This window comes from Aspergillus neoniger, assembly GCF_003184625.1.
Source record: "Aspergillus neoniger CBS 115656 unplaced genomic scaffold BO87scaffold_38, whole genome shotgun sequence".
Classification (NCBI taxonomy): Eukaryota; Fungi; Ascomycota; class Eurotiomycetes; order Eurotiales; family Aspergillaceae; genus Aspergillus; species Aspergillus neoniger.
Window position 1 is genome coordinate 87,324 of NW_020291166.1, and position 25,936 is coordinate 113,259.

Sequence of the window (25,936 nt, forward strand, 5' to 3'; positions counted from 1 at the left end):
AATAATCTTTCTTTCTGTGAGCCACAGGTAGCACATTGGGTTTGCTACTTTCATTTTCTCCGTCAAGGATCCGTGAAGATCTATCGACTAGCAGGCCTAGCCCGAGTAAGTGTTATTGTATCCGCATCATACCATTCTATGCATGTATTCCGCTCAGTATTCAGATCTTTACTGGAGAGCGATATTAGGAAACTTCTATTGCAGGCCGATCAGGCCAGCAATGTTGCCTGGGCTGAACATTCTGTTGCACTAAGTCATCTTATGAGTTGACTGCCCGATTAGCATTGAACTATCCCCGATTTGAAAAGAGTAGATAGGATAAGCAAAAGAAACTAGAGAAATGGCGAACAGCTAGTGGTAAACAATGCAACAAAAAAGACGGGGACGGGACGGAGAAGGGAGTGCGACGAGGGTGCAAGAGCTGGACCTACCCCTTAGTACAATGGCTTCACCTCCCTCACCAAGAGACGTAAATATCTAAGTGCCTGATCGTAGACCGCAGAGCACTAGGAGAATCATTAGTTGACACATGCCAATACTACACACACAAGTAATGCTCAGCCACAAGAGTTGAATGAAAGACTGAGAGCGTACCTGGAGACCTTCTCGACAGTTAGAGCAAGGGTATGTGTATAGCGTGGGTCATTAAATCCCTCCGAGTAGTATTATGTGCGATAGTATATAACCGCCTCTCGACAGTAAAGTACCAACTTCATCAGTGTATACACTGGCAGCCACAGAGCGAGCAGCGCGGTATATCTGCCAAAGGAGAGTGTTGTATATGAGATAGTGATGAAGGACACGCTTCATCCTCAAGAACGTCGCAGAGCAATGACTTCCGCAACGGGAAAGACCGATCGGAGCGGACCACCAAGTGGGGGAATCGCATCTGCACTATCGTTCCCCACCTACCTGATTGGGATAGCTATACTCTTCTACTTATGAGATGGAATACTCCTTGCTAAGTATGGATCTCTGGTCGTTCATGGCACTGTATTAATATGTACCTTCCCGTGGAAAAGTAAGCGTTCAGTCATTAGAATACAATATCAACAAGTAAAGAAAGAAAAAGTCATGTCTCGTTCATAGCAGCGATGAAGCGGTGGACTTCGGGTGCTTCTGATCAACAGGAGCTTCGACGTCCAGCGGCTTGCCTGTCGGATGCTCATCCTCCGGATACACCTCCTGCCCATCCGCTACGGACAGACGGTCTTCATCAACGTCGATATCCGCCTCATGCCACGTACTGCTGGTGGCGGAAAGGGGGAACAGTCTGGCCAATGCGTAATACATCACACATGAGACAACAAAACCGGAAAAGTAGTTGATGTTGTAGATGTATTGGGCTCCCACAGGCACGGTACGCCCAACTGCGCCGGCAAACCCGACGATATTGACGAGAATGCCTGCAAGATACGAAGCGTATGCGTGCCAGGAGAAGCCGTACGTGTAGCGGTATGCTGAGTCATTTCCAACACTGTACAGATCTTTCACTCGCAGATATCCTTTCCGAACAAAGTAGTAGTCGGAGATCATAGGCCCGGCGATAGAAGAGAGGAAGATGGAGTAGGCTGAGAGGTAAGTTGTAAATGAATTGGATGAAGACGAGAGTTTCCACTAAGAGTCTATTAGCTTTTCTCCTACCACACAGACTATGATAGAGAGAATAATCGTACTGGACACATGCACAGGCCGATCGCGGCGCAGATATAACTACCCCGGCGGATGTTGAGGTATCGAGGCAGCAAGGCCGTCATATCGGTACCGGCAGAGACCGAGTTGGCAGAAATGTTGGTGCCCAGCTGGGCCAGAGCAAAGCCAGTCGAGATGATGAAGATACCGAAGCGCTCGGCGGAGCTGGCGCCATCCAGAAACTGACCCAGAAGCGTCAACGGGTTCCACACAAAGTCACCGCCGAAGATAACAGCAGAAGAAGATGAGACGATGATGCCGATGAAGGAGGTGATGCCGAACCCGATTGGGATGGTGAGCAGCTGGGACCACAGCGCGTCTTTCGGCGACCGAGAGAACCTCGAGAAATCCGGGTCATTCACAATCAGCGTAGCAAAGTTGCCGAGACAGCTCATGATAGACTTGACTATTGCCCAGGCCAAGGTGCTTCCGTGAGCGGTAGCGGGTTGGTGCACGATGGGACCAATTCCGTTGGCGCGGGAGATGGCCCAGGCAAAGAAGGCGATGGCGGCGATGGGAGAGTAGATGGCTTTCACGGTAAAGAGATGTCTGATCTTATGGACCGGAAACCAGAGAGCTGGCAGTGACAGGAGCCAGAACAGGAAGAAGCTCAGGAAGTCCTTGGTGGTGACGCCGGAGCTTGCGGGGATATGATTGGGGATATTTCTATAACTTGGCCAGATAGCCTCAATCATCAAGGTTACGCACTCGCCTAGTACTCGGGGTTAGCTTCGCTCATCCGGACGGGAACCGTTGTACTGTGAACTCTCGTGGAAAGGCTCACCTCCAATATAACCCTGAACACCATACCAAACGACAGCCATTGCCGCCCGGTTGAAGACGGGCCAGAAAGAACCCCATATTCCAAAGCTGGCCCGGCATGCGACCGGGAACGAGATGTGATAGACTGCACCGATGCGACCGGTCAAGCAGACAAAACAAGCAGCAATGAAATAACCGACCCAGACGCAAATCCATGCCTGCCACCAGGACAGACCGTCGACAATCATCGAAGATGAAATCATCCATGTGTTCTGTTATGTGCGAGATGATGTGTTAGTTCAGTGGATAATGCATGAAGATGATTCAATTGGATACCACAGCAGCCCGAGACACTTACAATATTCAAAGAGTCTGCAATCCAAAAGGCGATGAAGTTGTACCATCTCCATTGACGACGCTCGTGTTCAACTGCAGTCGGCGGAAATCAAATTTGCACACGGTCAGCTTCCAGTGTCCTCTTATTGAATCCGGCTGCACAAGCACGGAGCGTCTCAATGTGATCCGCCAGCCAGTTTCATGATCTCACCTGGCCGCAAGTCACGGTTCGTCAACATCAATTGAGTATTGGTCAACCCGGGCTCCGTAGGCACCTCGAGCTTTTCGATCCATTCCTTGATTCGAGGCATCTCTGGCCTATGTGGTATGTTGACAAACGTCGAGGGTTCGAATAACACAGCGACAGTATGTACCAGGAGATATCGATAGCTAAGTATGGTGTAGTAGGTCGATTTGTTGGGGTTTGGGGTGGGGGAGGAGGAGAATATTCTTTTAGGGCTGATGGGAGCAGAACCACCAGGGTTATATGCTCGCAACAGAAGCCACGGAGGAACAGAAGATAAGGGAAAAAAAGGTAATAATTTCTTTCACCAGTCCAGGCACGACAATCCAGGGGGGTCAACGAAGAGATATAAACACTTTTTGTCTGTCTGGGCATATACCAAAGAAGAACCGGAAGGTACTACTACTATCGGCGTCATCGCCCAGCGATGGGCCAATCAAGGTGGGTGCTGGAGCAGATATGGAGCGGGTTCCATCATGAATTCTGGGCTGATAATGGCTGGATACGCCAGCATGACACCCGGGTTGAGTTATTCTTTCATTCACCCATGTCTTAATTCTGTTCTTAATTTTCTTTGCCTTTTTGACACAAGATAAAGATAAGAAAATTGGTCAAAAGAGGGCCGGGATCGACCTGGACAGCGCCACCCATGTGAAGCGAGCTTATCGCCCTCCATGGGCCGTTTGTCGGACGTACCAGGAGAGCCGACCACAAAAGGAAGGACGATAATCATTTTCCATTGCTCGATCGGGTCGAGTAAGCGTCAACGTTATCAGTTGTTTAAGGGAAGATATCGGGACTTGTCTGCTGTTCTGCATCTCCACTGGTCCTCCGCAATCAGTCCGAGCCCGGGGGTGCCCCAGTTCAATCAGCGACTCACAGCCGTTCACGGGTCCACTTAGTGGCTAGGGCCTATCTAATCACCAGCCCGGCTGACTCGATGCCATCGAGTAAAAGGATTGATTTGGAACCATCAGCAGATGCTGATGTTCCTGTTTTGCTTTTTTCTTCTTTTTCGTCCGTCCCCATCGTCGGCTGATAACCGGTTCCTCTCCCGCAAGTCGAACCCGAGGTTCTCTTTGCGAAATTCCTCCGGATGGGAGAGCTTAAGATTTTCCAAATCCAGAAAGGGAAGGAAGCACGTGTATAGTCAGGTGGGGATCACCTGATTGTGCATGCAGTTTGGACTGCTATCTAGCTATTGAAAATTAATAACAAAACTTAGTGAACTACTGACTGTAATGCTAATTAATCATTCCTGATTGATTGACTAAACTAAACCAACTAGTTACCGGAGGCACTTGACTAATAGTAGTTCGACAGCCACCTTTAATCCCGTTCGCATACTCTACTAGCAGTCTACCCTGACTACGACATCAAACTACCACCACCACCGCCACCACGATCCATCCACAGTTCCCCCCGAATACTATAGTAAATCCATCTCCGTCATCTGCAACCCCTCCTGCACCACCTTTTACACACGCAAAGAGACTCTCACATATCCAGTCCTACCCAACACAACTAACCTTAAAAAAGAAAAGAGAAGTAAGAAAATAAGAAAATACAGCATTCATCGAAATCCCTCAAATTATACCTCACACAGATTGTCTAGAACGCCTCGCCCTCATCATTTCGCTCATACTTACTACATGACTGCTTCCCAAAATTACCAGCAAACAATTTACACTTTCTCCCTTAACCACAACCAACATTCCCCTTCCCTACCTTTATCTCGCCCCGACAAACTCAGATCCCAGTTCCCGAGAAGTCAAAATTGGCGATCACATCACTGAAAACGTGGCTCAGGACGGTGCCATACACGTCATCCCGAGCCTCTTGGAGGGGGGATAAAGGGTAGTATGGGAAGGGGGAGTGGTGTGCGAGAATTTGGAACTGGATCTTGGAAAGCCTAACCTATTCTTCTTGCTTATTATTATTGCTTCTCTTCTTTTTCTGGTGCGAGGGGGTGTGGTGTGTCCAAAGTCTCAAGCAAGAAAACAAGGCATTTATTGTACTTTTGTACGTGAGCAGTAGTAGAGTTGGAGAGGCAGGTAGGTAAAGCGACTAGCAAAGGTACACTCAGGAGCGAACCACCTGTTCGAAATAATTATGAATTTCGTGGTGCGCGCAAAGCACAGCACCCGTTGAACTAAGTACAGAAGAAATGTCTATATGCAATCTACATCCCGCTATGCCAACCACCGAATCTATGCCATCGCCTAGCCCTTATTCCACTTGCCAAACTTCACATAATCATCGTACAGCGCCTTGAACACCGCCCGGCCAGACACGTCTAGCCCTGCGTTCATGGCACGCATCGTCTCGCGCGACATTACATCCAAGACTGCATAGAGACCAGGGACAATGGCGGCCTTCACTTCGGGAGCGAGTGTGCCGCGCAGGGAACTCTGCGTATACTCCATTATCAGGTACTGGAGGTACTGTCCTGCGATTCGCTTGGCTTTCTTGGTCTGATCGGTCAACCCCTCATAACCACCTGCGGACTGTGTCGGTCTCGAGACTGCGGATACGGTTGGGTCGCACAATGACGTGAGGAGACGCGTGAAGTGAACTGCGTGCGAGGCTTGCAAAGGAGCAAGCCAGTATGGTTGTTGGCCGAGCTTCTTTTCATGGGGCATGGATCGACTGCGCTTCTTGGAACGAGCGAACAAACAGTCCAGCAGTCGTTCGACAGCAGGCAGAATGAGGTGGAATCGGCCTCCAAGCTTCTGACGGTGGAGACCCAGGAGGACACCCATCAGGCGGCACAGGCGGATATAAACGGTTCCCGCGTATTCGGGGTCGATGCAAGGTCCTGACTTAGAAGCGCACACTGCAATAGTTCCCAGGATATTATCGACGTTCCATTGCGTGATACAGCGAGTGTAATTCCGGAGGAGAATGTCGAGGCATTCGGTCGCAAGTGTAAACTGCTCGATGGATTTGTTGCGGGGTAGAGATTCGGTCACTGCGGTGCAAACCAACGATAGTTCTTGGGCCGTGTGACTTTCTTTGTCCTCAATTGGAGGCAACGAGGCAATGGCCAACCCGGCAATGAGCAGATGGTACTCTGCATTCTCGCCAACAAAGCCTAACTCCCGCACGTCTTGGATGACTCGAGTCAGCTCTTCCACGGACATGGACTGAAACCTTCCAGAGGTGGACCGGATGAAGAGCCGCTGTTCCTCGCTGTACATGTGCTGTAGCGGGAGGGCCTCGGCACATTGAATCACAGGTTGTGTAATACTCTTTTCAGTGCCGCGACCGGCCAGGACTCGACGTCTTATGAGTCTTCTCAGCGAGGAGCCCGAATCAACCGACTTCTCCACGTAGCTTTCGATCTTTGACAGGAACTTCTCGACCTCGGCATGGTCCGTGGCAAGATCCTCAAAATCTTCCAGCGCATCAATAATCTTGATCAGGGTGATCGTCTCTTCCAGCTGCTGTTTCTTGCACTGATCCTTGACAGACTTAACTTCCACAACCACCAGGTCGAAAACCTTCTGACGGCAAGCAGCAAGATCCGTCTCTTCGAAGACATTTACCAGCTGCTTACGGTGGTGCCACAGCTGAGACAGAGAGATCCTAAGATAGAAGCAGTCCATGGAGTCACGGTCAAGAGTCTGTAATTTCGATGCCTTAGATGAGACCTTGCGGTACATCTTCTTGAAAAGCTTGTGACGCTCTTCATCGGACAGAACAAGCAGCTTAGCTATGACTGCTCTGTGCAGGTTGCGGAAGGCCTTCATGATTTGAAGATCAACCTCGCTTCCCTGCAAGGTGACTGCCTTCGCAATCGTCCAGACCGGCTCCCAATTGCTGGTGACGGCTGCGGCAGATTTAGGCATATCGGCCAGCTTGGCCATCAATGACAGCATTCCAACAGTGACTTCGGGCGTGCTGTCTTCCTGGACAATAACCTCCTGCAAGAGATCCAGCAAAATCGCTCTCTGCCGGCGCACGACAAGCGGGGCAGGAATCCTCTGCAAGCTCTCAACATAGAGTTTACGGTTCGTGATGTCCTCCTTGACCCGGCTCGAGAGCACGGAGATCAGATCAGACGCGATGGCCGGAGCGTTGAGCAAATACTCATGGCAGACAACGCCAGCCCAGGCCTGAAGGTATCTGAGTTCAGGGCTAACAGTCTCCAAAGCCGATGGTGAAGACTTGTACTGAGATGTTGCCAAAGAAAAGATATGGCCAAACAAAGAGCGTCTAGTTTCAGGCTCAACCCGATCCCAGACGTCGGGACTCCTGACAAGTGTCAGGAAATACGCCAGGGCAAGAGTATCCGGCCTATTCAGAGTCTCGATACGCCCGTTCCAGGGTGATACAATTGCATCCGAAGCATCTTTGTCGGAGATTGACTTGACCAGCTCTGTTATTTGGCTGGTAAGTGATTTGAACTGATCATTGTTCAAAGACCCCTTGACGGCGGCAAGGGTAAATTGATACGCCTCGAAACATTCCAAGGGTGCCCAAGGTTTCTGCAGCCGGTCCTTATGGTGACGCCGAATGGTCGCTGCACCTGTCTCGACCAGATTCATAATCGCAACTCCGAGATCATTGTCGGTGGATTGGACATTATTCTCTAAGAGGTTTCGAGCGAGTCGCCACAGCCGCCATCGCCAATGCAGCTTTTGCTTTGACGACAACGTTGATGCCGCGGTCTGGATGACAGAGCTAAGAGATTCGTTCTTGTCCGCGAAGCTCAAATCACGGTATCTGAAGCCAGACTCTAAGATCACGAACTGGGCGTAGGCTCCGGGCGCGTCGGCAATCTTCCCATCCTCGCTCCTAATTTCCACCGCAGCTGCCTTGAGTTGCGCAGCTGCAAATGTGTGAGTGAGGGGACTTCGCATTACATCGCCATATGCATTGCACACGTCATCATCCTCCCAAACAATAAAGGACTCCAAGTTTTTATTTTGCGACCGTGCCTCTTCAACCTCGATGAGCTGCTCGTACCAAAACTCCATGAAGGTGGGCAAATCTCGAGCCGCCACGAAACCACGTAGCAGAGGTATAACAATGCCCTTTTTAATGGTCTCATAGCTGCCGTCACTTTGGGGCGTACCACTGCGCCAATGCAAGAAGATCTTCTCCAGCAGAGCCTTCAGCAATTTTGTCGAGTCACTGAGACCAGAGTTAGGGAGGAAGATATCAACACCGAGCTCAACAAGTAGAGATGTAAGATTCCATTCAATCTGCGACAAACCATCCTTGAGGAGCCCGGTGTAGGAAGCGTGGGTGAGCAATGTATGTAGAGACAACTGCACGTTACGGACAAGAACCACACGGAAGAGACGCTCCAAAATGCCGACGAACTCGGAAAGGTACGTGGTTGTATTCTCAGACTTTACAATTGAGAATGCCAGCTCTGCAATAGCAACAAACAGAGTCTCCAGCCACGGCGCCTCGTGTGTCTGTCTCCGGAAAGTGTCCCTTGGCACCGAACGAACCGCGATATCGAAAAACTCCGGGAGCAATTCTGCTGTCTTCCACATGATTTTCTTTTGTACAGTGGAGTCCTCTGCAGTCTCTGCCGGGCATTCTGGTTTGCAGAGGATGGGTCTAAGTGTATCAGAGATAGGTTTAACCGGACTCCAATCCGGTTCACTAGCTGAATAGTCGATACCTGCACCTCCTCGCTCGTAGAATCCACCGCGTGTCGGGATGACCACATGCAGAGCGATCAAGCGCTCCACTCCATGCAGTACGTGAGCCCTCTCATCGGTGTCAAGTCGGATCGATCGAACAGAGACCTGAAGTCTGAGTGCGCTCTGGAAACAATGTTTCGCAAAGCACTCATTACTCAGTCCCTTATCTGAGTCATCACGGCGAGAGGACCTCAGTTCCCACAGCTCCAAGACCGCAGGAAACACGTAGAGGAGGTGCTGTAAGTCCGTCGTCTTGCGCGCATGGGAAAATTGCGTCGAAATCACGGCAGCCAGTCGGAAAGACTTTTGCAGCGTCACCGCGTTTGGCTCTGGCTCGCCCTTCAAAGCGTGCTTCAAATGGGAGCTAGCGACCTCATCTACCCCAAGAGTCCGATTCGCCAGCATGATCAAGCTATACAGGCAATCCAGTGCGCGAATAAAAGCCAAGAAACACGAAATCGGCGTGCGCGGCTGGTCATCAACATCCATAGTGTCTGCTTCATCGTCGCCGGCCCTTTTTCTCTTCGTTCCCTTCTTATCGTAATCGCCATTGCGGTGCGGAGAATCGCTCAAGGTATGACTTGAATCCGAATCGGAGGGCAGTAAATCAGTCGTTCCCGTCTTCAGCGCTGCGAATACATCCTCCTCCAGGTCGGCAATAGCTTGATTGAAAATAGCGAGGAATTTCTGGTCCTTCAGAGTCGTAGCCAGGGTCTTTGGCGGGATTAGGTCGATCAACTGTCGGAGTAGGAGAAAAGAGGTAGAGTCGACGCGATAATTCTTGCCCGCCCGCAATTTTTTCAATAACCATCGGAGCACCCATTCCTCCTTCGGCGCGGCATTATTCTGTACATGAGGGGTTCGATTGATTTCAGGGTGACTCGCACATAGGGCAAGATCCAGGCCGATGATCTGAGCGGCTTCGTCAAGTTGTGTGGTCGGAGACGCGGTGCCTTTTTCGAGGCGGAGTAAAGCTTCCTGTGAGGAGCGCGGACGCTGTATAGAGAGAAACAATCCCAGCAGGTTAGCCGAACACTCAAAGTTGCATACAACCCAAAACGCTTGGAAGATAGCGAGCCAACACATACCTCCGCGACTGAAGGCATCTCGGATGAGACGAGTCAGATCGTAAAGTACCGGTTTCCCCAAGATCCTCGATGCCACCGCGTCAGCATAAATCGAACATAGTCCGGGGGAAGTGGTTCGTCCTAGACGTTGATTTTATTTTTTTTGGTCTGCGGGGACCAAGGAGGGATTCCTTAAAGTCGAAAAAGTTGGAAGACTGACGCCAGAAAGCGGAGAGCGCTTTGCCTAGTTTTTCCGACCGCCTTTTAGCCCGGCAGAGCTCGAAACGTCGCACCCGATCAGTTTGTCCGCCCATCGACTCTCCTTCTCTTTCTTGCTTCTCATTCCTTTGCTTGCAACCAGTTAACCCTCCCTTCTGTAGTCTGTTGCCGAAGGTCAGTCAGGTCTCTGTCGATCCAATTGACCCCTCATTTTGGGCCTTCTCTGAATTAACTCTCGGACTTTCAGCTCTTATCGCCATGGCCGACTCCAACGAATCCCAGCCGGTCGCACCGGTCCCACGCTCCACCAAGCCCGTCAGCGAGGCCCTGCTGAACGAAAAGGTACTTTGCACCACCATCTGAAGTTTCCATCGATCACTTTGTTCCGTCTGGATGTTGAATGTTCTGTTGGCTGGGCCTGCCATGGAGCCGCCGGGCCTCTCCGCCCTTGAAGAACCCCATCCGCAAATTGCAACTGCGGGACAGACGCACATATGTCATCGGGAAGTGTAGTCAGTAGTGCTCGGGCTAATACGGAACTTCTCAATGCACAGTGGGATCGCGCCATCTCCTCCCTCATCATCCGCTCTTCCCTCGGTCTCTCCTTCGGTGTTGTCTTCTCCGTGCTCCTCTTCAAGCGGAGAGCTTGGCCCGCGTGGGTTGGTCTCGGCTTCGGTGCCGGACGTGCTTGGGAGGAAGCTGATTGTACGTTCATGCAATTGCATTCAACCCCTTCTCTTCCAATACCGGAGGGAACTGTTTAAGCTAACTTTCTACAGCCTCCTTCCGTCGGGGCGACTCTCCGGTCAGAGATGCCCTGCGTAGGTAGAGTAGCTCGGGCCTCCATTTCTGTATGATACCTGTATAGCTGGGAAGGAAAACGAGCTGCATCAAGAACATCTTTCGTCGTGTTTGAAATGGTCTCTCTAGACTTTTTCCTACTTTAGCATTCAATTCATCGTTGTGCTACCACTTCTAACTGTTTTAAGGCATCTGTAATGCCGCTTTGATAGTAGCTATTCATTAGCATCTAGGCCCTTCATGCGACCACATTATACAGCATCTGGGCTTAGTTCTCTCCAGGTTACTACATTCGGTCTAGTCCAGTGTCTCTTGCGATCTTGCGATAACTCTACCGATATCTTGCCAATCAGTATAGAACGAATGGAAATAATAGAGAAATAAGGGCTCATAGAGCTTGGGGAGGAGATCGGTCCGTGCGTTTGCGACTCTAGACAAACCTAGGTAATGGCTGAGGAATATATACAACAATAGAGAGGACGGAAAGACTTTTGTATCCTCTATCATCCAACATCTATGAGCAAGGGGTATCATGAACAAGCATCGGTCATCCGAGTGAGAACTTGATCGCAGGAAAAGCAAGGGAAGGGCATAAGGGTGGAAAGATGGCGGAGTCGCATTGCATCCCAATGCAAATAAAAGGTGGGGTACTACAGCATAGAGTTCGAATGAGCGACAAAGTTATCCATCACAGGCATCTGTGACGTGCTGTGACCTGTAGCGTCCATGGAGAAACCTGGAAGGTTCATGTGGTCCCAGTTGCCCTCAGGCATGGCGGGCTCAAGAGGCAGTCCGTTGTGTCCACTGTGGGTAAGACAGCCAACACAGGTACAGTCACTTCCGCATTGGCAGCTTCCAGTTGTATCGGAGCAAGCGCTAGGTAGCCCCACTGGGTACTCGAGAGTATAGTACTCTGACGGTACCATCAGTTGCTGTCCTAGATAATCCGCAGGCGGAGATGAATAGCCATTGTTTACGTGACCCGAGTCCGTACTCTGTTGGGCATATGGGTGCATTGCGACGTGGTGAAAGTTGTCGCCCAGAGGATTACCGAAGTTGGCGAAGGAATACTGTAATGATGAGAAGTCCGGGGGTTGAGTCTGCAAAGGAGAGCCTCTATGGCTGTTCAGCCTGTCGGGGCTCTGTTCATCATCACGGAGGGCCACCAGGAGGCCCATCTGTTGGACATGCTGTCTAGTAGTGTTGTTGAAGGGGTGAGACGCGCAACCCAGACATTGACAACCATCGCCACAGCTACAATCATGGGAGGCTTCGCCAGCAGGATTTGCTGGATTTGCAATAGCATTCTCCGACGTCGGCTGAGAGATCTGATTGTTGAAGATCTCATAGTTGTTGAACGCATGCGGATGCTGAAAGTCTAGTGGTTTAGAATTAAAACCTGCGGCAGGTCCAGCCATTGGGAGATAACCAGACTCGGATACGGGCAATGCGAAAGGCTGCATGTACTGGCTCTGCTTCGCTGCTTGGAAATCTTGCCACGTCGAAACCTGGGGAATAGAGTTCGGTGTGTATCTTGCATTATCACTGTGGAAGGCTGGAGGTTGGAAGTGACCATAACCGCTGGGAGTGCTGTCCTCCTTCTCGACATCTTGTGCCGCCGAACCGGACTTCCTACAACAGGAACGTTGGACTGCAGGAGCTGGAACATCCGGAATTATAGTCTGTGAGGGCTGAGACTTGCGAGAACAACAGCTGCCGCCCTGCGGCGCCTTATCTTCGCTGGCGCACTCGAAGGTCTTGTGCGAGGGGTTTGGTTCTTGCTTGATGATATCATATGAACTGGACAAACGCTGTTCCTGAGCCGGATAAGGAGATGGTCGGCCCAGATTTCCATGTTCCAATTGCTGGCTTCCGAATTCTGGTATGGAGTTCAAGGCTTTGGTAAGGTTCTCTGGAGCAGTCTTGATCTGTCGTTTGATGGGTTTCTGGATTTTGTTGGGAGCAGCAATCGGCATCGGAGGAGCAGAAATGGGGGTGGTTGAAGCAGATTCCGCCGCATCGGCAGGCACTTGGTACACTGGTCTACACAAGCAAGTCGAGCCTACATGACACAGTCAAAGTCAGTAACCAAAGACGCGACTATGACACGGTAGGATAGACAATAGGTTATATCCGTCGTATATACCCACCTTTAGGAATGCGAATCATGAACGCATATAGCTTCTGGCAGCTGCAAGTTCCCTTCGGATGAGGGCATCTAGCAAGCGGTCGTCCGGCCTTTGGGACCTTCATCATCATCCTGTCGAAGTGCTGGCATTTCGAGGACCGATGGCCACGGATACATGGCTCACTAGTGGAAGCGCATCTGATTAGCAGAGAGCTTATTCACCGGCGGAGAGTCATACCATGACCACTTGGCCCCTTCTTCATCGAGAGGCATGATAACGAGCCCAGAACAGCATCAGCCGAGAGTATGCTGAATAGTGAATCCACGGGAGGGCCTGAGCTTTCAGGTGAGATATAAGTGTGCGAATGGCCTTACCCCGCCCGTAGGTCTGATCGTACCACGGCCGCAAGCCGGCTTTCGTAAGAACTCAGTTGATCACAAGAGAAGAAAAGAAATGAAATAAGCAGTGTGTTAGAGACAGGTAATTGCGGTGCACGTCTACCGAGAAAACAAGTTATTGTTCCCCTCGAAGCGAAGGCGGACCAGGATGCACCACAAGTGGAATGACAAAGAGAGGCTGGAACGGGTTGGACAAGCGACGGATTCGAACGAGCGCAAAGGTTACCCGGTGGGATGGATTCCAGAGGCGGGGAAGAGACGAACGACAACCCGGCGAGGCCGAGGGGATTGCAGCTCGGGATGAGGAAGAATGCTGCAGTATGTAATTACAACCCCGCAGGAAGTTGAATAATTAGTATTGCTGAGGGAATGCCGTGGGTGGTCAAACCGAGAGAGAGAGAAAGATGGTGGAGGTCTCCGTTGCCGTCCGAACGGCGGAGCAAAACTTAACGATAAGCCGATAAGAGTAATTCAAATCCAACGCGTGGCAGCCCATTTGCGAACCTCAGGCAGCATAACCATTGCCTCTGCCTAAGGCATACAAATGGGTGCGGGCTTGGCGGCCGGAGATTATCAGCCGGCGAATAACAAGATCAACTGAACTTAACTAAGTAAATAGTTGGGCGAGAAACGGATCTGTCCCTCTGTTCATCAAACAAACCTACATCGACCTCGGGTCTTCTAGCTGGCCTTGTTGCCAATTACCCAGCTTTATCAAACTGACATCTCAGCTCTGCCGCCCTCTTTATCCGCCCCGTTGCGCAATCCCCTCCCTCCCTCCATCCCATCCAATGACCCCCGAACACCGTGATGTCCCCGGCCAGGCACCGGACAATGTGAGCACGGTGTCGCGCGCTCGAGACTTCTTCTCCGTTCCTGCGCCAATCAAGCGCATCTTCGACCGTTTTCCCCTCGTCACCTACCCCTCCAATGATCTCCCGCACAGCGCATGGTCCGACAAACGTGGCAATCGACTGTATGTTTTCACCGATGCCGCAGGTGCCAGACATGGCAGACCGTCGTTCAACCCGCAGTGTCTCAAGTGGCAGGTACGTACTAGGAAATGCAGCATTGCGCTAGTTCTAAAGTACATCACTAACTTGATACCCCTCTGCGTGTCTCTCCAGGCATACTTAAGATTCGTTGGGATCGACGTCGACGTGATTTCTTCCAACAACCATGCATCTCCCTCTGGCGCCCTTCCTTTCCTAATCCCCGCCCACCCCATCAACAACAACGCCCCTATTCCTTCCAGCAAGCTCCAAAAATGGGCCATCGAGCAAGTTCACTGCGAAGAGGAGCAGCAGTTGGATCTGCGCTTCGAGGTATATGCGTCGTTGCTGGATCACCGGATACGAAATGCTTGGGTGCGCTGCGGTCCCCCCACCCCCCGGAATCCATTGTCGATGGATGAGTTTTGACTGACTTAATTGGTGCCGGAGCAGCTATATACCCTATACCTGGATCCCGAGGAATTCGAGGCCGTTGCTCGACCTTTATACGTGGACCCGTCTAGTACGAATTCCGCCGTGCGGACCGCTCTCGCGCTGCAGCTCCAGCAAGCCGCCCGGACAGAGATCCTAAAAACATCATCTTATATCGATGTGGGCGCCTTGGAGGCCGAGGCTAACGACGCATTCGAGGCACTGTCTACGTTACTGGGCGATAACCTGCACTTCTTTGACCGACCGAATCCGGGTCTGTTCGATGCTAGTGTTTTCGCATACACACACCTGATCTTGGAGGAGAAGCTGGGCTGGCGACGGAACCGGCTGGGACAATTGCTGCGCCAACACGAGAACCTTGTACAACATCGTGACAGACTCCTCAAGTTCTTTTAGACGGAAGGATTTGTGAAAAAAATCCTCTAATTTTACTGTACAATAACAACTTATATGTGTCAATGCTACCCAACTAGAACTGGAACAGGCCTCCGCCTTGAAGGAAATCCGTCACAGTCTTATACCCCGATCAGCCCGTTTGGACAAGATCCGGTCAAGCAATATCAATACTGTAGGAAACAGATTGGCAAGTCTTTGTCTGTATGTCCCTTCCAGTGGCTGGACCGGTAAACTAACAGTACTAGTAAGGAGGTAAGCTTCTACGCTGGCCAATGTCAGTTTCCGCATATCGGAGACCAATCCGGGACATACAGGCATTACGTCGGCTTGACCCTCACACACCGACCGGCTCGGCATTGACGGAGGCAGTAATAGGATGGGACCTTTACAAATTGAATGCGCGAACCCGCTTGGGTCTTCTCTGCATTTGGATGGCTCTATTCGCGTCATCGAGACACAGATACCATAAATTAATCATCACGACCCGGGCATCATACATTACTGGCAGAGCTTGTCTCCCCATCTGCATACGCTTTGGAAGTCGTGGTCAGTTCTCCCTGCCCATATATTGGGGCAATGAACTCCTGGCTCTCACTTCTCTCATAGTCTCTCTGAATCTCTGTCTTCTTTGTGATTCCACCTATAGTCCAACTGTGGCGGTGCAACTCGAAGTTCGATGCATAACTTTGCTGTGTCTTCGTTGACCGGCTCGTGGGAAATTGAGAGCCAAGCTTGAAAAGTTTTCGCAGAGAAGGAAGAGACCCTGACATTAGGCCGAGGTTGAATTCAATCTCCATCCAAATGAGGGACGTGGAGGCTGAGTCTGGGAAAAGTCAGTAATCTATCTTCTGCCCAGTTGAAGGAAACTATACAGGTGAAATTGGTCGTATCATTGGCAAACTTTAGAGTCGAGAAACGCACGAGGGCAGCAACACATGCGGTAAAACCTGCACAATAATGAGTTATTGGACTTTTGAATTCTTTCAAAAACTCACCAATGCAGAGTAGCCCCAGCACAAGTATTCGTCTCCTTATCGGCATCTGCAACTGCCAGATAGGCCGTATCGGAAGTACTAGGATCGATACATCTAGCACGAACATGATGACACCTTGCATCATAAGAATTGCGTACGAGGTCTCAGTGGGATAGCAGCTCGAATTGGTGATAGTCTTGTCGTAGGCCGCTTGGACAGGGCGACATTGAAAGACCAGCGCGAGGGTCCCCGAAAGGGTGAAGGCCGCGATGATACCAAGAAGGGCTTTCCCGGCAATGTGGACGAAGCGAGTCGGAAACAGACGCATTATAAATATGAGCAGGCTCGTTTTCACAGTTGCTGCGATGACTAGGTAGGCGCATTGTGAGGCATATTCGAGCTGCAAAGATCAGTTTGGTTAAAAGCTTTGGGCCTCAAGGTACGAACCGTGAGGAAGACAACCAGATGGTCTTCAGGAACATATTTCAAAGGCCGACCCAATCCATAGTACGTTATGATATACGCCAGGGCAGAGAACAGATCCACTCCGATCTAGCCAGTCAGTTATCAGGCGCAGGGAAAATTACCGGCTGCGTAACTCACAAGAGCAACCAGCACCAACCAGTCATCAAGCCCGAAATTGTTCAGGACGAACTTGCGCATATACAGCTACAACAGCTCAGTCATTGTGGACTCCATATGGCCTGCAGGAGTATCAAAAAAACATACTCGAAGCATGCACACCAAGGTTGTCGGAACCGCCAGCACTAACACAATGATCCGCACCGCGATGGTCATGGACGATGTTGGCACATCGCCCTGTTGCTCGATAGACCCACCCATCCTAACCGGCTCTCATGCACCAAAGCAGAGGTGGTCATCGGGATGGATAGAGAAGAGAGAGCAGAAGCGGGGAGAGCCATCATTTCTAAAGTATTTGTCTGGGGTGCTGTGGACCACGAAGGAATGCAAGTCGATGATGCCAATACTCTTAACGTACAAATGAAACAGGGATCTGGGATTCTCAGGCTCCAAATTCGAGGCTTGTCAAACATTAACAGGGGTTTGAATCCTGGTCGCAGGATCGCTCAAGACGCCGGCGCAGATAGCGTCTAGTCGGTTCCGAGCCGATATCCACCATCCGGATCACGGAATTGGGGGCAGAAGCCTTCTTCTCGGTCTTCCTTGCCTTTCTTTTCTTTTTCACTTCCTCAAATCTTGGCTTGTGACAGCTACCTGCATCTATAGCTCGTGCATAGATCACACAATGGCTGCGGTAGTCTCGGAGATCGTCGCCAACGCCTGCCATCTAGAGCAGGAAAAGGTCACGCATATAGAGACCCTCTTATCGCGATTTGACAGCCTGTCAGCTGCAGAGCAAGACCAGGAACGGGCCTCTTACGTTGCCGCCGTCTTCCCCTTGTTCTTCGGCGCAGCTGCCGTCGTGCACGGGTCCAATGGCTATGAGCCGCAGCGTATAGTTCCCTGGTACGTCTATACTTTGGGATCGACCACCAAAAGAATGCCTTTACCAACCACCGCAATCCGGTCAGGTCTACCAATTGCTGGCTTCAACCTCGGGTAATTGTCCGTCCCGGGTCTGCCCAACAAGCTGCAGCTGCGTTGTCGCTGTGCCGCTTTTTCCACGTCAAGTTCTCCATCCGGGGTGGGGGCCATTTGCAGATTCCGGGCTTCACCAGTAACCAGGACGGCGTGGTGATCTCCTTGGGAGCATTTGATCAAATCCGGGTGGCTGAAGACAAATCCACGGCACAGATTGGCGTCGGATTGAGATGGTTGGAAGTATATCGCCGTCTTGAACAGCACGGGGTGGCGGTTGCAGGAGGAAGAGTGCCTTCCGTGGGGGTTTCCGGCTTGTTGCTCGGCGGCGGCATCTCCTTCCAGAATAGTCAGTATGGCGTGGGTGCCATGGGCGTCTGCAACTACGAAGTTAGCATTTATCTTCTCTCTTCATTCCCATAAAGGAGTACAGCATCTAACAGCCACTGATCAGGTTGTTCTTGCCAACTCGCAAATCATCAATGCCAATGCCCACGAAAACCCCGATCTATTCTGGGCCCTCAAGGGTGGCGGGCCCAACTTCGGTACTATACCACCTACAATCACCATGCTCGATGACCAGCAACACCAGCATATACGGTCTTCGTAATATCTAGCAGCGGATTTCTAACTCGACGTTTTGCAGGCATTGTTACCAAGATTGAAATGAACACCATCCCCAACCAAATATGGACCGAAGTTCGTATCTATCCCCTCACGGCAGCCGACCAACTGCGCGCCGCACTGATGCAATACCACGATGCCATTGAGACCGACAACAAGGCATCTCTCATCTGGAACGCCACCAACGACATCATTCTCATCGTCTATTTCTACTGCGCGCCCGTCGAGAATCCTCCCGTTTTCCAGGCCTTCTACGACATCCCTCATCTCACTAGCTTCGTGCCCCCAGGTATCCGCACCGTCTACGATCTAGTCCAGGCCGTGGCATCCGTGAATGAAGCTGAACCTACTGTGTATGCCATATCCTTGAAGAATATACCAAAGGAAGAATACCGACCTAACAACTCTCACAGCCATGAATTCCGCACCATGTCCAGCCGCCCTAGTTTAGAAGTCTACAAGGCCATCGAACAAGCTCACGCTGAGCAAGCAGAAGCTCTCAAGGACGTAGAGGGCATCGCCTTGACGACCGTCATTCAGCCTATGTCGTCACTAGCCATGAGAGAGTCGCTCAAGAATGGCGGAAGTCCTCTAGGTTTGGAGCCAGTTGGACAGCAGTGTACGTATACCCCTTCTAAAGAATAACACGCCTTATGTTTCCTCCTGGTAGCTAACACAGCTGTCCTGCGGTACAGGGTTCCTCGCCCGAGCAGACTGGAAGAACGTCCAGGATGAAGAACGGGTGCGCGAGGCAGTGCGCAAGATCGTGGATGCGGCAGAATCTGCGGCAAAACGGACGGGTGTGTATCTCCCGTACAAGTATTCGAATTATGCGGCGTGGGACCAGGATCCGTTGGCGAGTTATGGTGTGGAGAACGTAAGACGGTTGAAAAAGGTGGCGAAGAAGTATGATCCTGAGAGGGTCTTTCAGACATTGCAGAATGGGGGTTGGTTGTTGAGTAAGGTTGGAATGGAGTAACTAGATAGGGGTCATGAATAGACAGGTAGGTGGGTAGATGATTGACTGTACATATGTAGGGAGACACAGAGTTGTACGAGAGATTGTGGTTTCCATAGCGATGTGGCTCAGAAAGTTTGGCTCAGAAGTTGCCGGAGCTCGGATCTAAGACATGCATTGGCCCCAGGCATGGGTCACACTACTCAGTAGCAAACAATTGTCATTCATAACAATTCATTCAGGGTCGCATAAGATTATAAAGACATGGTCTCAACGTGACACATGAGACATCAGGCGGATGCATGAGTCATATAAAAAAGGCATTGACAGAAAATGAGGGAAGAAACAGGATAGAGGCTGTTGTGCCGGATGCATAGACCGTACCAGACGGGAAAGGCTGAAGAGAAACCAAGAGACAAAGGAAATAGAGGAACAAAGGAACAAAGGAAAAAGGAGCTTGAGGATATCAAGAAAAAACCATTAGAGAAAAAGAACCCCAGCCATGATACCGTTATCCATGCACGCTCAACATAAACAAAGAAAACCAGAACCCAATGACGCTCGTAACACCGCTAATAGACTGTTGCTCCAAAGGGTGCTGTTTCTTTCAAATCCTCGACCAGATCCTCCACATTGTTCAAATACCGGCCCAATAATGCTTGCTTCTCGTCAGTCGTACGTGTATCCCGATGCGCCTTTCCGCCGCCGTAGGCACCGGGCACATTAACACTCCGGGAGACCGGGGAAACACCAAGTTTACTTGGACTCCGTTGATGTCCAAGGACTGCTGTGTTGGGCGCACTCGCTGCGCTAGTGGGGATCATCGGTGTTTCCGGCATCAGGTAGAAATACAGGAATTCGACGAGTTTGAGCTTGACTTCACGAGATGTTGCACGTTGCTTGAAAAGCGAGGTCACCGTAAGCAGTCCGTCAAGTTCCTCGAAAGTGCGCGTGTTGGCGGGGTGGTCCAAAAGAGCCGTGACCAAGGTGAGAAGGGTCGCAGACTGGATGGCGGGGCAGTTGATTGGATCAAGGAGGTCCAGAAGTAGGTTCATGTAGATTTCGCGCGCGAACAGTGTGCGCGATGGAGGGTGGAGGAGGAGCACACCCTGTATCAGATCGAGTGTGGAGACGATGAGAAGGTCATTGGTGCCATTGCTCCCCCGCCCAAGCAGGTGTTCGAGACATGTCACCAAGCGCATTGCGACTGGTTGCAGTGCATTAGTGTTGGGAACCCACATGATCGCGAGTCGGCGGATAGCGACACTTACCATTCCATTGAAACCCCTCCTGAAGTTTGAAAAATTCCCTGAAGGCCGGATCATCTCGAAGCTCGGCCAAAGACTTGGGCACCGGTTGCGGAGCCCCAAACGACAAAAGGGAACGCCGTTTGTCAGACGCCGGGCGTTTCGTCTTGGATAAACAAATCTGTGCGAGGAGCCCTTCGACCTGCCGCAGCCCTTTGCGAACTTTGCTTGGTTCGTAAGAGGAAAGGTAATCGAACGAGTGTGCCAGCAAAGCCTCCATGAGTAATACAAGGGCAGAGATGATGAGTAACACGGCTATTTCCAGAAATAACAGGGAAATAAGGAACTAGGTTGCAGGTGAAGGAAAACGGGGGTAAAAAAGAAAAAGACGGGCCGTGATCTGTCAGTCGCAAAGGACCCTGGGCCAAGAGATACGACGCTATCTATATGTAGTACCTTAACTTAAGAGAGAGGAGCCAGAAAAATAATCGAACACGGCTGAGCCCAGGCGCTTGGAGAATTGGGGGCCTTGATTAAAGGCTACAATGATTGGTGAGCGATAGTCGGTGGGCTCGATCAACTAGCGAAGAAATAGTTGTTGTCATCGTGTGAAGCTGATCGAGCCGATTTAGACTCGGTCACTGGCCAGCCTTAGTGACTGCAGCTCCCCCACATCCGACACAAACACCCGATGGTTGTCCCGGAGACGCACGATCGTGTTCCAATAGGCGTGCTACGTTCGACGCCATGAAGAACAGGATCTCCTTGATAGCCTTCAGCTAATGATGTCAAGAAAGGGGATCCATTTTTCAGCTACGCCACCAAGTCAATCTCTGGCCAAGATAAAGGCCTGAACGTTATGAATAATGCCGTCACCCGTTGGGTTGCAAGAGTTTTCTTGAAGAAGTCGGTCAGTATGAGAACCAACACGGAAGCAGTCTCCAGAGCATGGAATGAGTGTTTACCGGCCCACCGACCGTGCCCACGACAACGAGTACTACGTACTTGCTGCTCGTGGTTGGTGCAACAACTCAAACGTCACCACCCCCTTGCAGGCAGTAGAATTGAAAATTCCGTCACACTCGTCACACTGGGACTCACACAGGGAGGGGGAGTTTGGTGTAACTTTAGTGACGAGAGGGGGAAGTGAGGGAAGGCATTTCAGCTGTCACCGGATCGGAGTTTCCCAGTTTCGCCGACAGGTGAGTCATGTGACCTCAGCAGGGGAAAAGCAATGGCATTGCATGTGATGCTCCTCGTCATTTGGCCGCTTTCCCCGCAGCAAATGCTCTTCTAGAGAGAACCTTGTGCAGCCTGCAATATAACCTTCCAAGTTGGTTGCTTTTGCCTTCATTCTTATGGGACACGGACCTTATTTATTGCGGCTGTGCCCTTCTTTACTGATTACCTGTAAGATGGGCTTGCTCACTCCTCCCCTTTCTCACGGTTGCCTGGCTGTTACAGCATTGTTCGCTCGCCAAAAACCTCCCCCTCTCTGTTCGTGAACGAGACCCAGCAATCACCCGTAAAACACGCAAGCGATTAACATTCAAACCATGTCTGCAGGACCGTTTCCTGAAATCTCTGCTAGCGGACATCCTCACCCCGAATTGTATTTCCTCGCAGATAGTTCAATTGACGGCACAGGCGCAGCTAGCCTGGAGAAGCCAGATCTCCTGGTGAGTCCGGCCATGGATCACGCAAGCACAAACGATGATGGGCTCGCCACAAACACGAACCACTCGCGCATGCACAATCGTAATCGCTCCAGCGTTGATGGAACCAAATACAAGGATGGACAATGGTCGCCTGAAAATGAGAGAATTGTCATGGGGCCGTACGACTATATGCTACAGCACCCCGGCAAGGACATACGGCGGCAGCTTATCAACGCCTTTAATATGTGGTTGAACGTACCTCCGGAGAGCCTTTCAATCATCACAAAGGTGGTGGCCATGCTTCATACTGCATCGTTACTGTAAGCTCTCTACATCATGCCTCGGTTTAGTCTGGACACCTACCTGACCTATGGCGTATGAGCCAGGATCGATGATGTCGAAGATAACTCCATTTTGCGACGAGGTATCCCAGTAGCCCATAACATATACGGCACCGCGCAGACCATCAACTCTGCGAATTATGTATATTTCCTCGCTCTGCAAGAGGTGCAGAAGTTGAACAACCCCGCTGCGATCGACATCTACGTTCAAGAGTTATTGAACCTACACCGCGGTCAAGGAATGGACCTCTTCTGGCGAGACACCTTGACTTGCCCCAGCGAGGACGAGTATCTGGAGATGGTCGGTAACAAAACTGGGGGTTTGTTCCGACTTGCAGTGAAATTAATGCAGGCCGAAAGTAGCTCCGGCAAGGATTGCGTGAGCCTCGTCAACGTCATGGGACTGATTTTCCAAATCTGCGACGACTACCTCAACCTGTCCAACACTACCTACACCAAGAACAAAGGTCTCTGTGAAGACCTCACGGAGGGAAAGTTCTCTTTTCCCATCATCCATAGTATCCGCTCCAACCCCGGAAACCATCAGCTCCTCAGCATTCTCAAGCAAAAGACGAAAGATGAAGAAGTCAAACTGTATGCAGTTAGTTACATGGAGAGCACTGGCAGTTTCGCGCACACGCGGGACGTGGTCCGAGAATTGCGAGCCAAAGCACTGACCCTAATCCAAGCGATCGATGGTGATCAAGCAGATGGACGTGAGGACGGCGCCATGGTCCGGGCGATCCTCAACAAGATCACCGAATCGACACTGGGGGAGTGTGGTCCCCAGTAAGTTTGACGGACGATGATCAAGCGTCCATGCTCGGAGTTTATTCGCCGCCATCCCTGGTTGGTTGGTTGATGGATTGCATGGGACCTCGTATTTATGCAGGATGTTAAAACGTGATACCTTTTAGCCTATTGATCAGATTGTCTTATGATCTGAAACATTCAATCATGGCGATTCTTAATACGAACTTTGATTTGCTTCTTTGCTTCTTTGCTTCTTGTCTTCTAGCCCGTAACAGAAAGAAACCAGAACATGTTAATCACCGTCTAGATAGTACCGAATCCAATACACAGCCCCGGGGTATATGTAGTCTTCCGCCAAATGCCCAATTGCGAGAGAAGTCCAATGATCGGTCGTGTCTGCCCACGCACCCTTCTCTGTCTATACCAATCACACATCAGATCGTATCATATATAGGTCAGAAAAAGTTACTCTTTTGCCCAAAAATTGTTATGTATCCAAGCGCGAATCCCTCTTCACATGACCACACAGCAAGCCTTCTCCAGCTTATTGAGAATCTTAGGCAGAACCGCATTGACCACCTGCTCGATCTCATCCTGGTTACCCGCACCCTGTGGTTGCTGCTGTTGCTGCTGTTGCTGCTGAGAACCAGAATACTGCTGCTGTTGCTGCTGATGCGGGTGAGCATAGGTGCCCGATGGATGCTGCTGCTGCTGAGGGTATTGCTGATAGTGAGGATGATTGGGCGTAGGCGCAGTCTCCATATCCGCCGGTCCACCAGTCAGATTGACATAAATGCGCCCAGCATTTTCCTCAGTCGCGTACTGAAGACCAAGTTCCTGACAGACTTGCTCTACTCGGGGCTTGATTTTCTGGATATGGTTGGCCGAGTGGTTTCCTTTGCCGACGATCCTATTGAGTGGCAGAAAGTTGGATGATTAGCGATTTGTGTCGAGAGTAAGAAAGAAGCCTGTGTAGTGTGTAACGTGAAAAGGAAGCTTACACATGGAGATGATCCTGACCGTGCGCTTTCGCATACTTGATCCTCTCCTCGAGGATCTCCTCTGCCTCTTCGACGAATTGTCCGTGCAGATCGATGGTGTCTGCTGCGACGCGCCCGTTGGCGTTGTTCTCACGGAAGATGAACTCCGACGCTTGCTTGTTGTATTCTTCCATCTTGTGACCGTGGGCTTTGCCTTGTTCGGAGAGCTCCTTGGCCTTAGCGCCATCGCCGCTGGAGTAGGCTTCTTGAGACTGGCCGTTGAAAGTTGGTTAGTTGCTTGTTCCTTTTTATTCTGGCGAGCGGTTGGGTGATTGCGGCAGTGGTTGTCAATGGCGTACCCGTTGGAAACATGAGTTGCGCTTTGAAGCTTCTTGTCGGGCTAGGTTGCGGAGACGGTCGTATTCGGCCTCTGCATCTTGGCTCTGATCGTGACTGAAGGCTTCGGTAACGGTGTTGTTAGTTAATTAAAGATTGTGGCTATGAAGGTAGGAAGGGATCTTACCCCGAGGGCCCATGTAGGACATTTCATGCTCATGCATTTTGACGAAAAGGGGTATCTAGCGGAAGATAGATGATGCTATGATAACAAGAGGGCGTATCTGTGACGGATAGTCAATCCGTACGGGTATAGTCTGTATGCGATGTCCTCGGTCGCAAAAAAAAAAAAAGGTGTAGCGCAAAGGCGAGGCTGTGAAGGAAGGCCGATCGCGGGAGTGGATGTTGCAGTCCCTGAGAGATGGATGGATCGGGGATTGGATCCGTGGATGGATCAGTGGAGCGACGATCGGATTGGCCGATGAGCCAGCCAGGGATCGTGGGCGGAATCGCACAGGAAAAAGGCTGGGCTGGATTGGAGATCCATGGTCTCCTCAGTTCATTCTTAGATAACTTCATGCGGTAGGCGACAATCTAGTTATCGGGTTGGAGTTGAGTGTCTTACTCTGCACGGTCTTCCTCAATTCCTCCTTCGTATTGACTGGATGCACGGTCAGCCACCCCATCACGAGTCACAACGGACTGGGACACTTTAGAAGCCTGTCAGCCCATTTCCGAGCTTACTGAGAATCCTGCCGACCATCATCATCCACCAATCTCTTTACCCATTCGGCATTCTTGCAGCTGGACCCAGAAATCATAACCATGACCTCCATCGGTTACTGCTGAGCACTGACCGTATTCAGCATTTCTCCCAGGCTATACAACCGAGTCAGTAAAAGCGTCTACATAATAAGGTGTCTACGCCAAGGTCACCAAGCCAGTGAAGTGTGGAAACCAAGTCAATAGTCTGGCCATGCTCCATGCAAAGATGGGGATTAGTCCATTCCGAGCTGCCTTCTTAGGTTATCGGTCGACAGCGGCAGGAGTTCTCAATTGAAAGTATAAGCAGTCGCGACCCTCCAGGGGATATACTAACTATGTATAACTTGGAGTTATTCATCATAATTAGTAACTATAACCCAGAGTGGTAGGAGAGGACATGTCAGGCAGCTCGCCACGAGGCCCTTCCCCTAGTCAAAGGGGTGAAAGACGTGATGTGATGGTAAGGAGACGACAATCATCATGAATAATAGCGTGGGCGGTAAAAGCAAGCGACTAAGGCGACTAGACAGTGGAGAAGTTGGTCTCTAGTCAAGTTGCAGAACCACGGATTTCGATTACCAGCTTCCA

The 25,936-nt window shown here is 50.8% G+C and overlaps 10 protein-coding genes across 10 annotated transcripts; 4 read left to right on the plus strand and 6 right to left on the minus strand.

The window, feature by feature from the left end:
- Positions 1 to 988: 988 nt before the first annotated feature.
- BO87DRAFT_342984 (nucleobase cation symporter-1 family protein) lies at positions 989 to 3,101 on the minus strand (the record flags this gene model as incomplete). Its single annotated transcript, XM_025620758.1, has 5 exons — positions 989 to 1,617; positions 1,677 to 2,404; positions 2,477 to 2,726; positions 2,813 to 2,883; positions 3,002 to 3,101. 5 exons carry the CDS (start codon positions 3,099 to 3,101, stop codon positions 1,084 to 1,086), a joined length of 1,683 nt encoding a protein of 560 aa, XP_025475758.1. The 3' UTR covers positions 989 to 1,083.
- Positions 3,102 to 5,256: 2,155 nt separating this feature from the next.
- Positions 5,257 to 9,803, minus strand: BO87DRAFT_429731 (ribosome biogenesis protein URB2; the record flags this gene model as incomplete). Its single annotated transcript, XM_025627508.1, has 2 exons — positions 5,257 to 9,693; positions 9,786 to 9,803. 2 exons carry the CDS (start codon positions 9,801 to 9,803, stop codon positions 5,257 to 5,259), a joined length of 4,455 nt encoding a protein of 1,484 aa, XP_025475759.1.
- Positions 9,804 to 10,126: 323 nt separating this feature from the next.
- On the plus strand, positions 10,127 to 10,960 carry BO87DRAFT_409859 (MICOS complex subunit MIC10). Its single transcript, XM_025626271.1, has 3 exons — positions 10,127 to 10,325; positions 10,538 to 10,688; positions 10,763 to 10,960. The coding sequence occupies exons 1-3, from the start codon at positions 10,242 to 10,244 to the stop codon at positions 10,810 to 10,812; spliced, it is 285 nt and encodes a 94-aa protein (XP_025475760.1). The 5' UTR covers positions 10,127 to 10,241; the 3' UTR covers positions 10,813 to 10,960.
- Positions 10,961 to 11,434: 474 nt separating this feature from the next.
- On the minus strand, positions 11,435 to 13,043 carry mac1 (putative copper-activated transcription factor GRISEA; the record flags this gene model as incomplete). The annotated part of the gene is made up of 2 exons (XM_025624923.1): positions 11,435 to 12,846; positions 12,935 to 13,043. 2 exons carry the CDS (start codon positions 13,041 to 13,043, stop codon positions 11,435 to 11,437), a joined length of 1,521 nt encoding a protein of 506 aa, XP_025475761.1.
- Positions 13,044 to 14,102: 1,059 nt separating this feature from the next.
- Positions 14,103 to 15,152, plus strand: BO87DRAFT_400528 (putative mitochondrial outer membrane protein (Sam35); the record flags this gene model as incomplete). Its single annotated transcript, XM_025625531.1, has 3 exons — positions 14,103 to 14,360; positions 14,439 to 14,678; positions 14,757 to 15,152. The coding sequence occupies 3 exons, from the start codon at positions 14,103 to 14,105 to the stop codon at positions 15,150 to 15,152; spliced, it is 894 nt and encodes a 297-aa protein (XP_025475762.1).
- Positions 15,153 to 15,530: 378 nt separating this feature from the next.
- Positions 15,531 to 17,075, minus strand: BO87DRAFT_342998 (uncharacterized protein). The gene is made up of 6 exons (XM_025620759.1): positions 16,856 to 17,075; positions 16,730 to 16,795; positions 16,574 to 16,678; positions 16,148 to 16,526; positions 16,025 to 16,099; positions 15,531 to 15,975 (listed from the first exon to the last, which is right to left on the minus strand). Exons 1-6 carry the CDS (start codon positions 16,967 to 16,969, stop codon positions 15,644 to 15,646), a joined length of 1,071 nt encoding a protein of 356 aa, XP_025475763.1. The 5' UTR covers positions 16,970 to 17,075; the 3' UTR covers positions 15,531 to 15,643.
- Positions 17,076 to 17,343: 268 nt separating this feature from the next.
- On the plus strand, positions 17,344 to 19,479 carry BO87DRAFT_343001 (FAD-binding oxidoreductase). The gene is made up of 6 exons (XM_025620760.1): positions 17,344 to 17,614; positions 17,680 to 18,076; positions 18,141 to 18,231; positions 18,333 to 18,663; positions 18,724 to 18,929; positions 19,006 to 19,479. Exons 1-6 carry the CDS (start codon positions 17,394 to 17,396, stop codon positions 19,287 to 19,289), a joined length of 1,530 nt encoding a protein of 509 aa, XP_025475764.1. The 5' UTR covers positions 17,344 to 17,393; the 3' UTR covers positions 19,290 to 19,479.
- A 361-nt stretch (positions 19,480 to 19,840) lies between these two features.
- On the minus strand, positions 19,841 to 20,795 carry BO87DRAFT_317837 (cell division control protein 14; the record flags this gene model as incomplete). The annotated part of the gene is made up of 2 exons (XM_025619783.1): positions 19,841 to 20,475; positions 20,540 to 20,795. The coding sequence occupies 2 exons, from the start codon at positions 20,793 to 20,795 to the stop codon at positions 19,841 to 19,843; spliced, it is 891 nt and encodes a 296-aa protein (XP_025475765.1).
- A 1,024-nt stretch (positions 20,796 to 21,819) lies between these two features.
- On the plus strand, positions 21,820 to 23,541 carry BO87DRAFT_379935 (FPP/GGPP synthase family protein). The gene is made up of 2 exons (XM_025624186.1): positions 21,820 to 22,493; positions 22,560 to 23,541. The coding sequence occupies exons 1-2, from the start codon at positions 22,207 to 22,209 to the stop codon at positions 23,305 to 23,307; spliced, it is 1,035 nt and encodes a 344-aa protein (XP_025475766.1). The 5' UTR covers positions 21,820 to 22,206; the 3' UTR covers positions 23,308 to 23,541.
- On the minus strand, positions 23,475 to 24,974 carry BO87DRAFT_379936 (Smr domain-containing protein). The gene is made up of 4 exons (XM_025624187.1): positions 24,771 to 24,974; positions 24,607 to 24,707; positions 24,269 to 24,519; positions 23,475 to 24,177 (listed from the first exon to the last, which is right to left on the minus strand). Exons 1-4 carry the CDS (start codon positions 24,805 to 24,807, stop codon positions 23,781 to 23,783), a joined length of 786 nt encoding a protein of 261 aa, XP_025475767.1. The 5' UTR covers positions 24,808 to 24,974; the 3' UTR covers positions 23,475 to 23,780.
- Positions 24,975 to 25,936: the final 962 nt, after the last annotated feature.

Excerpts from the sequence above, each read along its gene's own strand:
- BO87DRAFT_409859 (XM_025626271.1), top strand. The coding sequence starts at position 10,242 with ATGGCCGACTCCAACGAATCCCAGCCGGTCGCACCGGTCCCACGCTCC. Across the intron at positions 10,326-10,537 it reads AGGCCCTGCTGAACGAAAAG|TGGGATCGCGCCATCTCCTC; the intron begins GTACTTTGCACC and ends CTCAATGCACAG. Across the intron at positions 10,689-10,762 it reads TGCTTGGGAGGAAGCTGATT|CCTCCTTCCGTCGGGGCGAC; the intron begins GTACGTTCATGC and ends AACTTTCTACAG.
- BO87DRAFT_342998 (XM_025620759.1), bottom strand. The coding sequence starts at position 16,969 with ATGGGTGGGTCTATCGAGCAACAGGGCGATGTGCCAACATCGTCCATG. Across the intron at positions 16,679-16,729 it reads GGTTGGTGCTGGTTGCTCTT|ATCGGAGTGGATCTGTTCTC; the intron begins GTGAGTTACGCA and ends CTGACTGGCTAG. Across the intron at positions 16,527-16,573 it reads ATCTGGTTGTCTTCCTCACG|CTCGAATATGCCTCACAATG; the intron begins GTTCGTACCTTG and ends TGATCTTTGCAG.
- BO87DRAFT_343001 (XM_025620760.1), top strand. The coding sequence starts at position 17,394 with ATGGCTGCGGTAGTCTCGGAGATCGTCGCCAACGCCTGCCATCTAGAG. Across the intron at positions 17,615-17,679 it reads CCGCAGCGTATAGTTCCCTG|GTCTACCAATTGCTGGCTTC; the intron begins GTACGTCTATAC and ends CAATCCGGTCAG. Across the intron at positions 18,930-19,005 it reads GGAGCCAGTTGGACAGCAGT|GGTTCCTCGCCCGAGCAGAC; the intron begins GTACGTATACCC and ends CCTGCGGTACAG.
- BO87DRAFT_379935 (XM_025624186.1), top strand. The coding sequence starts at position 22,207 with ATGGATCACGCAAGCACAAACGATGATGGGCTCGCCACAAACACGAAC. Across the intron at positions 22,494-22,559 it reads CTTCATACTGCATCGTTACT|GATCGATGATGTCGAAGATA; the intron begins GTAAGCTCTCTA and ends CGTATGAGCCAG.
- BO87DRAFT_379936 (XM_025624187.1), bottom strand. The coding sequence starts at position 24,807 with ATGCATGAGCATGAAATGTCCTACATGGGCCCTCGGG. Across the intron at positions 24,708-24,770 it reads GTCCTACATGGGCCCTCGGG|CCTTCAGTCACGATCAGAGC; the intron begins GTAAGATCCCTT and ends CCGTTACCGAAG. Across the intron at positions 24,178-24,268 it reads GGTCAGGATCATCTCCATGT|GATCGTCGGCAAAGGAAACC; the intron begins GTAAGCTTCCTT and ends GCCACTCAATAG.